Here is a 12,077-nt window from a genome sequence, read left to right on the forward strand (position 1 = left end):
GCTCCAGAGACGGATAGGAATGGTCTCAAGGCCCACTGCCTCCCAGATTCCTCCTCGGGGTAGGGCGTGTTGGGTGAGAAAACGGAGAAAGGCCAGTTAGTTCTGCCTGGATCCGAGTCGTTTGTTTAGCCCAAGAATGGGTGCGTTTGCGCCCTATTTTGTTTCATTTTGGTTCAGATGCTTCTGCCGCTCTGATGTCTATGAGGGTTTCCCATGAGAGCCCCTCATCTGGGCAGAAGCGCTGGAGGATGCCTACCAGCGCTACCTCCTGGTGCCTACCGACCCAGGAGATGCTCCCTCTCCTTTTATCAAGCCTTCAGATGCTTGGTGGCAATTCTGTTCATTCTCACCTCTAAAACAAATGAGCAAACCGCGATCCTCTCAGCAGGGATGTTTCTTGGTGACCACTCAGAGGTTTATTTATTTACACCAGAAATATGGAATGATAGTGCCCGGAAAAGAGGGGCATTAATTCCCCACAAGGTCCTGAGGGAGAAGGATCCTACTAAAAGGGAGGGCGTGGTGAGAGACTGAATATGGTTTTTTGCAAGTGGTGCCTGGAAATCAAGTGTCCTTCTAGAAGGGCTGTGGACTCAGGTATTGGAGGTGGTATGGGAGGGGAGTGACATTATATGCCCCTTGGGACTTTCTCAGTAGTGACCGAAGATGGAGCAACATGGAGATTCAGCCACCCTCTGACTTCCAACCATGACCATCACCACCACCACCACCATTTCTTGAGCACCTGCTCTGTGCTGGGCACTGTTCTGGACATTGAGTGGGGATTCAAAAGAGATAAAAGGCACAGCCCTGTCTCCCAAGCAGCTTGTAATTTAATTTGGGAGCTGAAACCCACTCAAATGACGCGGCATAAGAATAGTAACAAGCATTTCAGTAAGTGCAAGATGGCATGGGGTCCCCAAACGTCTGGGTGCTGAGGGGCTGCTGAGTGGCAGACTCACGGGGAGGGGGTGTGTAGTTAGTAGAGAAGGTTTGCCTTGGTTGGGTATGGCTTCTAGCATGCCTGGTGCCATGGGTGTGTGCATGGGGAGGGCTTGGGAATCACAGATAGGGTGACTGCATGCAAGTACATGTTGGCAAATTGTGGGGTAGAGAAGAGGAAGTCTCAGAGGGGAGGGTGATGCTTGGAGCTGGCCTGCGCTGCCCTTGTGCTGACAGTGTGTGGGGGCTGCTGGGAGAGCACCTGCCCCCAGAGCTGCTCTACTTCTTCATGGTACCCTTCAGAGGGCATCCTGGGCAGGAGGACGTGCCCTTGGACTTGTGTGGGGAATGGTTCCAAAGCTTTAGAAAATGAGGGTGTTTCCTTGAGTTAGAACACACTTCCCTCCACTCTCAACTTCCCAGTAGTCTAGATCAAAGGGAACTTTATGTGAGATTTTCTTTTCAGTTTCCTCAATTTAGGATTCATAGTAGAGTTATTTGTAGCTTTTTGTTTTTGGAGCTCAATTTTTCTGACCAAAATTTCAGGACTGCAATTGGACAAACCATTATCCTTGCTCACCTAAGTACCCTTCAGATTCATTTTCTAAAAATTAGGAGGTCTGAATGATCCCACAGTGGAAAAGACTTCCATGAAATCATGACTTGAGGAATGTAGGAAGTGGACACACACTCTACAATAGGCAAATATGAAAGTAACATGTTTGCTTATTTGATTTGACATATGAAGGGCTTGTAACTGGGGTTAGAGTTCAGTGTCCACATTGAAACTGAATGGAAAGGGCAGGCCCTGTCACTATTTGTCTTGCCTCTATAGAGATACTCAGTGCCACTTGATGATAGTTAATACAATTGTAAGAGGAAATCAAGTTGTGTCTAGAAACATGGAGGAACATTAATATTTAAAAGCATGGAATCATTTTTATCAGGTAATACTCATTGAACCTCTCAGATAATGCATGTAAAATGTTAACGTTCTTTAATGTACTTTTTTAAAAAGTGCAATAATTAACTTCATTAAAAAGAAGAAATCCCTGCTATGCCTGACTTTTCTTTACAGTAAAGGTCTTGAAAATTAGCTTTTTAACAACATTAAATATCATATCAGTTTGTTAGAGTGCTTTGCAATAGCCCAGGCAAGCTATTTAGCCTTAATAACTGTGTTGATCTTGCTTTTTTCTAATTTGAAGATGAAATGGAGCCAGCTTCCTCCCTATGCCTCATGTTTCCCTAACTCGTCATAAATTCAGTAAATTCCTTTGTTGGTTGTCTTTTTCAAAAGTATGCAGTTTTCTTTAGCCTCAACTGCTCTCTGCTGCACATAAATGAAGAAATACAAATATACAGAAAGAAACTGAAGAGAATATAGTTAGGCTTTAGGAGAGGAAGAGGAAGTAGGGGATGACCGGTGATTTTGCTCTCAATGGAGTGCCAGAGAAGAAAGAATATTTGATTATGGGCTAGATTAAATATATATCCAGCGAATCTTTTTTCTGATCTAAGTTATCGATAGAGGTGCTGCACTTGAAGTAAGGTATGTTAATGAAGGAAAGAATTAGCTTTAAGGCCTTTCATAGTAAGTATTTGCAAGGAAAACCTAATGAATGAGGCAAAGCATTAGTGGACTCGGATACAGGACCTGTCTAGAAACTACATCTAAGATTAGGCCGCTACAGGGAGCGTTCTTTGCTTTGTATTTTGGTCCTGTAGGCAGTCAGTGGTGGACAATGGCGAGGCAACCTGTAAAGTAGGAAGTACACGTACTTATTGGGCAGTGTCCCGGCAACGAGTGGAAGCTTTGGACGGCCCGTCACTCGGTTCCGATCTTCTTAATGAATGACGCCTCCCCTCTATTGTCATTTGATGATAATGACTACTGAAAATTTCGTTATTTTCTTCTTTTTAGCTAGAATGGGTACTAGGAAAAAAGTTCATGCGTTTGTCCGTGTCAGACCCACCGATGACTTTGCTCATGAGATGATCAGATACGGAGATGACAACAAAGTAAGTGCAATGTGTTTGCCTTCACCTGCCTGGGTCTCTCTCTGTCCCACCTCCAAACAACCTCAAAGGACCAAGACAGAATTGGTAAAAGTTTAGATGGACTCTAGAGTCCATAAAGACCAAGCCATACCCTCACAATGCCACTGATGAAAAAACTCCTATTTTTAATTGTCTTTTTGGTTAGTAAGTTTACCTTTATCCTTGTATGTGACCCAGAAAAACTGACATTTGTCCATACTCATAAAACTTTCCGGTGATCAGATCTGCTGTTACATAATCTCCTGGAGGGTACAGTGGGTATGTCTCAAGTGGATTACTGTGAAACTTACCAAAGCAGTGAGGGGAACTCTTTGTCGAGAGAACTGGAAAGATTTATCCATCCCCATGTCCTCACTGCTGTCCTGAGAACCTTTCTGAAGCCCGTGATGGGCTTAGGGTACCTTGAAAGTGTTAGATGTTTTTATTCAGCAAACATTTGTGGATCTACTATGGGCAGCATTGAGACATTCTTTAAGGGAGGAATTCAAGGGACAAACTGCTCAAGCTTCAAACATTCTAGCAGTCAGGAAAAAGTTCACATGCAGCCCTGTGAAGTGTACCCCTGTTGGACATGGTTTCAGTGGACACAGAAGCATAGAACAGTTAATGTGTGAATGGAAAAAGCCTCTCTCTCGATCTTGGTTTTCTCTGTGTGGCTATGTCTTGGCTCCTGCATTAGGGCAGCCAGTCTACGATTCCAACGAGTCTGTTTACATCGGAAGTCCCCATTGCGAAGAATGGAATCTACCATTGACTTAACTCAGTAAGTTCCTAAACGAGCAGCTGCCACAGTACCTTGCTATGGAGGGATCTAAAAATCTAAAAATTGTTTTAGGCATCTTTGCATCTAAACATCTGCTGATTACAAGTAGGTAGGCATCCTTGCTTTACTCTAATACCAGTGAGTAACTGTCTGACCAGGCCAGAGCCTTTCCTGAAGCTCTTATTTCATCACGACTCACAATGGCCATCGCGTGTGTGAGGATAGCTGTGTACACTGTGCTGAGGGAGGCTTCACCGCCAGCAACCAGAGAGAGAAATGGGGCGACCAGAGATAGAAGTGGGGCGACCAGAGAGAGAAATGGGGCGACCAGAGATATAGGTGGGACGACCGGAGAGAGATGGGGCAACCAGAGATAGAGGTGGGGTGACCGGAGAAAGGGGTCACCCAGCCACTGTGACCAAGCCCACTGTTTCTCTGGTCTAATCCAAGGCCTCCCTGTGCTTGCTGAATGTATCTGCAGCTGGTTTAATAAGAACATGACAAATGTGTTGACCTCATGTCATAGATGGAGGAACCAAGACAGCACCCTGCAAACTAGGGAGAGATGTACCAAAACCACCAAGTGTGCCAGTCCCCTGATCCGTCTACCAAGGCTCATGTGGCCTCCCTACAGGAGCGTCCTCCTGTCCCACACACATCATCAGGAATAGCAACCCATACTTGGGAGTCCCTGTTCTTCCTACTTCACTTCTCCTGTTTCCTCCAGGTCAATGACATTTTTATACCAGTTTCCTAACACATAACTTCCTCCCTCCCTCCCTTTCTCTCTTCTCCTAGACCATTAATCTTCACTTAAAAAAAGATACTCGGAGAGGAGTTGTCAATAACCAGCAGACAGACTGGTCATTCAAGCTGGATGGAGTTCTCCATGACGCCTCTCAAGACTTGGTTTATGAGACAGTCGCGAAGGATGTGGTCTCTCAGGCTCTCAATGGCTATAATGGTAATTTAGTTCATTAGCCGTCGTTTTACGTAAGAACCCGCAGAACCCCTCGTGGAGGAAGTGGTGCACATGTGTTTTGGTGAATAAAATAAAATAGAACCTCCTTTACTAACTTTTGGTCACTTATTCGTCTGTCTCCATGTTTTTATGGGGGGAAACTTATTTGCTTGGTGACATTATAGGCATGACTTGATCCAATGTCCTAGGACCCTACCTTCACAGGAATGACCCTGGCTCTCTCTAGGTTACAGGGATTCAACTATTACCGTTTCAGGTCTCTCAAATATTAGTTTTCAAGATAATGCTGTTATGATTAATTTGATTGCATCCAAACATTTTTCTCTTGGCCACCTGCTAGGAGCCATTTCCATTCATTCCACCAGCACAATCTGTTCATATTCTAGTATGAGATTATTTAGATCTAACACTAAAAACTTGAGGAGGGTTGGATTTTCCTAACCAATCGAAAGCGACTTTATTAGGAAATTTTTACCAACTTGCTCAATGTAAGATTGTTTTCAAATCGCAGAAAGATTTAAAAATCCTTAAAATACATCATAGTCTATAGACTTTGCCCATAGTGTGGCTGCTGACTAGAAGGTTCCCTGTTTGCCAGTTTTAGGTCTGTTGAAAAGTGTTGAGTGTAGATCCTCAAACATTGTAATCACTGCTTGTGATGAAATAACTGTGGTCCTCATTGACCCTGAGAAGATGTGGCCTGGGGAGGCAGAGACAGAGCATCTAGGGAGGTTTAGAGTCTTGGGCCCTGGGTGCTGTGAAACCACAAATAGGCTCTGAGTCCCAGCTGAAGGGACTCCTGCCTGCACATTTGTGTTGGGTAATACACACTCCTTCTGACTTCCAGCTCAGATCCTGAATTAAGGCCTCTGGTAATTGGTAAGACCTACCAATCCCAGGAACTAGAGCATCCATTTGGCAAAGGCGAACACTGATTTCCATGGCACAGCATTGCCCGGGCAGGTCGGCTGTGTAAACACCCAGAGGCAGCCTTTAGGGTGGGGTCTGGCTCATCCTGCCCAAACTGGGAGGAGGAGCAGATGGGAACGGGAACCCAGGGTGACTGCATGGTTTGTGTCCTGGAGCTTGGTGGTGATGGTACTTCAAGGATGTAAGAGGAGCAAGTGAAAGTCTTCTCAGAGAGGGCAGTGGCACCACCTCAGGAACTGGTCATGGTGGTCTGTTTCTGGAAGTGGCATGGAATCAACTAGCAGCCCGGTTTAGTCCTGTGGGAACTTTCAGTCCACAAAGAATTCTCACCATTAACAGGAAATGCCCTTTCCACTCCCATCTCTTCCTGGGGATTTTGAAAGCTCGTCTTGCCTCCTGCCTGGCCAGCAGCCCAGGGAGGCCTAGCCCTGAGACCCTGGCAGTTCACGACCTTGCTAAAGAAGGCCTGGAGTTCAATACTCTTATCTCTTTCCTCATCTTTCTTGGAAAATACCTAGTTCCTCTGTTCCCTGGGATTCCCTGCTCTCCTCAGAAGTTGTAGGGTCAGATCTTCTCATGGTAGAAGGAACAATAGAACACTCTATGGACCACATTGAGAGCAGCTGTCTGTGTTTTGATCATTTGTGTCCCTGCTTCCCTGCCGGCCTGCCCTCTGGCAGGAATTCCTGATAGCCCTAGCTGCTCCTGGTGGCTACCTTCACACCAGAGTCCTGGCTGGCACCAGGCGTGCTGGGGGATGGGAGAGCTATCTTTGGAGCCATTTTCCTGGATGTGTCACCAAATCATGTTTTGAAATATTTGCAGGTACCATCATGTGCTATGGGCAGACGGGAGCTGGCAAGACATACACCATGACTGGGGCAACTGAGAATTACAAGCACCGGGGGATCCTTCCTCGTGCCCTACAGCAGGTAGAATGGGCCTGCAGGTGGGGTGCCACACAGGTCCCCTCTCTACCATAGATGCTGCCCATCCCAGGCCGGCCACTGGAAACATGGGTGCAGGCCTCAAAGGCGTCTCAGGCTTTAGGGGAAACAGGATGCACATGGTTTTGTGCGTGTGTGTGTGTCAGTGTGTCAGAGGCCTCAGGAAACCGGGAGTTCAGGTTTCAGACTGACCCAAGCCAGTGCTGAGCCTGTTTACTCATTTGTGACAGGGAGTGGGACATGCTCACTGGCGTTTTGCAGCTCGGGTGGCCTGTCATCCAATAACTGAGGATTTGGAGGTCTGAATCATGTTCCTTCCTGGTTTTAATGAGGGGATATGCACCCTGCAGAGCTTCCTCACTGGCCTGCTCTGGCTTCTTCCACCACGATAACCGCAGAAAGAGCCATGGGAAGAAGCGGGGGCAGGGGGCACGATATCGACTCTCAGGACTGAGTTCGCCCTGGGGGTCTCTGAAGTGAGAATGAAGACGAGACAGAAGGGCCTTCCTTTGGGGTCTGCTGGTCTGGGTTCTGTGAGGACCCTCTGTTTGGAAGTAGGAGGCAAAGGGCTTTTCCCCAAAAGCATCTTGAGCTTTTATAGCCCTGTCCTGTAAGAAACCATCCAATATCCTTAATATCCCTCTGTCAAAGCTGTAGTATCTCAGCATCTTGGACTCCAGTAGTGTAGCCAAGTGCTGCCCAATAGAAATATAACATAAGTCACGTATGCAATTTTGAATTTTCCAGTAGCCACATTTAAAAAAGTAAACCAGGTGAAATTAATTTTAATAATATATTTTGTTTAACGCAACATACCCAAAATACCATTTCTATATGTAATCAGTATGAAAGTTATTGTAATATTTTACATTCTTTTTCTCATACTAAGGCTTCAAAATCCAGGGTGTATTTTATACTTACAGCATTTCAATTTAGACATTAAATATTAATCAGAAATTCTTGATCTGTATTTAGATTTCATAAAATTTACAATTGAAAAAGTAGATTTAGAACCCCAATTCTTCCAAACATACTTAAAAGTTTACCAGTAACTGAATTTAGTATCAATCTTCCAATTTCAATTTCAGTTCATTGAAATTATATAAAAAATTAAATTTAGTTCCTCATTTGCACTAGTGACATTTCAAGTGCTCAACAGCCCCCTGTGGCTAGTGTCTGCCATATTGGACAGCACAGAGCTAGACTGTCAGAGTAAGATGGGACCTCAGGGATTCATCCAGCCAACTCCTCATTTGACAGCTAAGAAAATTAAGATCTGGAGAGGGGAAAAGTCACCTGCTGATAAGTACTGGGGAGGGTATTAGCAGTTGAGAAGGCTGAGTTCTGGCTTCACTTCCTTTACTAGCTGAGTGACCATAGACAAACCATTTTATTGCATGGAGCTTTCCATAAATGGGTATTTCCCTGCCCTGCTTCAGTCACAGAGAGTTCTGAGGATGGAATTAAATGATGGCTGTGAAGGAGGCTTCTATGTGGTGAGGCCCCATAAAACGAGAGATCTTCACTCCAGAGTCCTTTCTATTCATCACGCCTCAATGTCTTGGAACTGCACAACTGTTAGCCGCCAATCTGTAAGTCAGGCCTCAAAAAACAAGATGATAAATATCACCCGATGGACTAAGAATTATAATTATAGTTGTTGATCACTGTCACACCAACTAGACTGCAAATTCTTTTAGGACAAGGATTTTCTTATTGTACTTTTGATGTTGTCTCGTGAGGTAAGAACTCCCCTAACACTAGCTGGTCATTGGAATTCTGCTCTTGGTAACTGCTGTCCAATTTCCCATCTAGGTTTTCAGGATGATTGAGGAACGCCCCACACATGCCATCACTGTGCGTGTCTCCTACCTAGAAATCTATAATGAGAGCCTATATGATCTCCTGTCCACTCTGCCCTATGTTGGACCCTCAGTCACGCCAATGACCATCGTGGAAAACCCTCAAGGAGTCTTTATTAAGGGCTTGTCAGTCCATCTCACAAGCCAGGAGGAGGATGCGTTCAGCCTCCTTTTTGAGGTGAGATGATCAAGTCTAAGGTTTCCTTCCTTCCACCCTTCCTTCTTCCTTCCCTCCCTCCCTTCTTTCCTTGTATTATTTTCCTCCGTTCTTCTTAGTTTTTTACTTTGATAATCAGAATGAAAATTAATATATACTCATTTAGCAATTTCAGCTAATACTGAAAAAATGCAGGACTGAAAAAAGAATTCACTCATTTGTTTTCTACATATGGCAACAATGATATATATTTGGCTTATTTCCTTCCAATCTTTTTTCTTATGCAGTTTTTCTTTATGTAGTTGAAATTGCCCCCCCCCCCCCAGTTAACATTAAATCATGAGCATTTGTGGTATAGAAAAAAATAAGGATTAATGTCCTTGGTATATAAAAGCTCTTACAAATCAATTTAAAAATCCCACAGAGTATGTTATTCTTTTAAAAGTCCTATTAGATGGAACTTTTATACATTGCTAGTGAAATGTAAAATAGTGCAGCCATTTTAGCAGTTTCCTAAAAAGTTAAAATTAATTTTATCCATAGGACCTAGCAACTATACTCCTAGGAATGTACCCAAAACAAATGAAAGCATATGTGTACACAAAAACTTGTACACAAATATTCATAGCAGCAATATTCATAATAGCCAAAGATTTGCATCTTTATCTGATGCTGCTAAGCCTGAATTTCTCTAGGTAAAGCCAAGGACTGCCATTGCTGGGTCATAGAATATATGTGTCTTAAGCTTTCTTAGATGATGCCAACTATTTTCCATCATGGTACACTCTCACAGCAGGTTATCAGAAGTCTCATTATTACAGCTTTAAAATTCTGATCTATCTGGCCGGTGTATGTTTCCCACTGTGGTCTTGGTTGGCATTTCCAGGATTATCAATGAAATTAGGAACTTTTCATGTGTTTATTAACAATTTGGGTTTCCCTGTTCTTGTCTTTTATTTATTTCCTTTACAGGTGTCTTTTTTTTTTTTTTTCCTTAGTTATGTGTATAAATTCTTTATATATTCTGAAAACTAGTTCTTTTTCAGTAAAAAAACTAGTTCTTTTTCAAGTATTTCTGTTTTACGTGTGTTGCAACTATCTTCTCTTTCCTGTGGCTTGCTTTTTCTGTCTCTATGTGTTATATGATGAACAAAAATTCTTAATTTTAGATTAGTTGAATGTGTATAAATTTTTTCTTTTGGCTTTTTGTGTAAAGAACATATAAGAGGATTTAAAAAAAAAATCCACTGGTAGAATTCACCAGTGAAGCCATCTGGTCCTGGACTTTTGTTTGTAAGGAGGTTTTTGATTACTAATTCAATCTCCTTACTAGTAATTGTCCTATTCAGATGTTCTATTTTATCGTGATTCAGTCTTGGTAGTCTGACAGTCCCTATCTTTTAACTGAAGCATTTCATTCCATTTGCAATTAATGTAAATTATTAATATATTTGGCTTTAAATCTGTCATATTTTTGTGTGCTTTCTTTGTCCCATTTATTCTGTATTTCTTTTTGTTGTTTTGTTTTTGTTTTTATTTTATTCTCTTCTTGTTCTATATTTCTTTTTCTTACCTGTTTTGCCTTCTTTTTAGTTATATATTTTTTATTATACTTGTTTCCCCCTTTACTGGTTTGGAAGTTATATATTTATTCATATTTATACTCTCTTTCTTTCAGACTCTCTGTCTCAGTGTGTGTGTGTGTGTGTCTGTCTCTCAGTTTATCCTAGAAATAACAATTTGCATATTTATTTCATATATACACATACATAAACAAATAAGTATGTATAACTGGTGAAATCTTAATAAACTCTGTGGATTATACCAATGTCAACTTCTTGGTTTTAATATTGTGCTATAGTTTTGCAAGATGTTATAGAGAGGCTCAGTGAAGGGGATAGAGGTCCTTGCTGCCATTTCTTTGAGACTTCCTATGAATCAACTATTATTTTAGCATAACATTATAATTATTTTATTATAACATAATTATAATTATCTCAAAATAAAATGTTTAAAAATAAAAACTTCTAAAAATCTAAAATTAATAAAAACCTTTTCCTTCCTCCTCGATTCTACAAGAACCTTAAGAATGTTGCCTTGTCTTTTACATTTTTGTTTTTTAACCCCACAGGGCATTTCATTAATGTTTTATATAGTCAATTTACATTTACCCTCATATTTATCACTTTCATTGCTTTTCCTTTCTTTTGTTTCCTTTCTGAGATTGTTCTACTTTTCTGATGTACATCCGTTAGATTGAGCATGCTGGTGATAAAGTTTCTTTTTTTTTTTTTTAATTGGGGAACAGTGTGTACTTCCAGGACTTTTTTCCAAGTCAAGTTGTTGTCCTTTCAATCTTAGTTGTGGAGGGTGCCGTTCAGCTTCAAGTTGTTGTCCTTTCAGTCTTAGTTGTGGAGGGCGCAGCTCAGCTCCAGGTCCAGTTGCCGTCGCTAGCTGCAGAGGGTGCAGCCCACCATCCCTTGTGGGACTCGAGGAATTGAACTGGCAACCTTGTGGTTGAGAGCCTGCGCCCCAACCAACAACTGAGTCATCCAGGAGGCAGCTCAACTCAAAGTGCCGTGTTCAATCTTAGTTGCAGGGGGCAGAGCCCACCATCCCTTGCGGGATTCAAGGAATTGAACTGGCAACCTTGTGGTTTAGAGTCCACTGGCCCATGTGGGAATCGAACCAGCAGCCTTTGGAGTTAGGAGCGTGGAGCTCTAACCACCTGAGCCACTGGGCCGGCCCCTTCTTTTGGTTTTTGAAATGTCTTTGTTTTACTCTTCAGTCTTGAAAGATATCTTTGCTAGGCATCAAATTCTGTTTTGGCATTTGTTTTCTTTTACCACATTATTGCAAAGTTATGGTTTCCATTGCTGCTGGTGAGAAGTCAACTGTCAGTCTATTAAATAGACCTTTAAAAGTGTTAGTCTGGGTTCTCTGAGAAGCAGATGCCAAGATGGGATTAAATGTGCAAAAGATTTTATGAGAAGTTTCTGTGTCAAGGAAGTAGGAAGGGAACCAGGTTAGCCTGGAAAACCATTAAGCCATGACGCAAATCTACCTGAAGTGACAGGAGGGAGGTTGGTGGAAGCATCCATGCAGTGTAAAGAAGTTTCAGTGTAAAGAACTCTGTAATCCTTGAGCCAAAGTTGGCCAACTAAGAACATGTATTAATGTCTCTGCCACAGTCAGTCATTGGTGGGAAGCAGTCCTTCTTGTGATTTGTTATACTTCATGAATCAGAGGATTCATTCTTTCATATGAAATGAAAAAATCTCAGCAATATTATTTTGAATATTGCTTCTTCCCCACCATTTAAAAAAAAAAAAAATCAATTATCTCCTTCTAGAATTCTTATTAGAAAGACTTCTATCTTCTCACTCTGTACTCCATGTCTCTTAACCCTTCTTTTATGTTATTTATCCTTTGA

At 42.3% G+C, this 12,077-nt stretch overlaps 2 protein-coding genes across 11 annotated transcripts in view; one reads left to right on the forward strand and one right to left on the reverse strand.

Moving 5' to 3' along the window:
• Nucleotides 1-12,077, reverse strand: part of KLHL18 (kelch like family member 18) — a 73,787-nt gene that overhangs the window by 51,974 nt on the left and 9,736 nt on the right. The gene's annotated exons all lie outside the window — the stretch shown is intronic.
• The window catches only part of KIF9 (kinesin family member 9), a 39,451-nt gene that overhangs the window by 493 nt on the left and 26,881 nt on the right, over nucleotides 1-12,077 (forward strand). For 7 of the 10 annotated variants that reach the window (XR_012489577.1, XM_074312462.1, XM_074312465.1 and 4 more), the window contains exons 2-6: nucleotides 655-894; nucleotides 2,867-2,964; nucleotides 4,565-4,730; nucleotides 6,504-6,610; nucleotides 8,441-8,665. Coding sequence is in view for 9 of the 10 variants with exons in the window: in XM_074312462.1 (XP_074168563.1) it covers nucleotides 861-894; nucleotides 2,867-2,964; nucleotides 4,565-4,730; nucleotides 6,504-6,610; nucleotides 8,441-8,665 (630 nt within the window). In the remaining variant the exon portion in view is untranslated. The remainder of the gene's footprint in view (nucleotides 1-654; nucleotides 895-2,866; nucleotides 2,965-4,564; nucleotides 4,731-6,503; nucleotides 6,611-8,440; nucleotides 8,666-12,077) is intronic. The other 3 variants (XM_074312464.1, XM_019724003.2, XM_019724000.2) reach the window with 2 other exon arrangements.

This window comes from Rhinolophus sinicus, linkage group LG10, assembly GCF_036562045.2.
Source record: "Rhinolophus sinicus isolate RSC01 linkage group LG10, ASM3656204v1, whole genome shotgun sequence".
In the NCBI taxonomy this organism is placed as follows: Eukaryota; Metazoa; Chordata; class Mammalia; order Chiroptera; family Rhinolophidae; genus Rhinolophus; species Rhinolophus sinicus.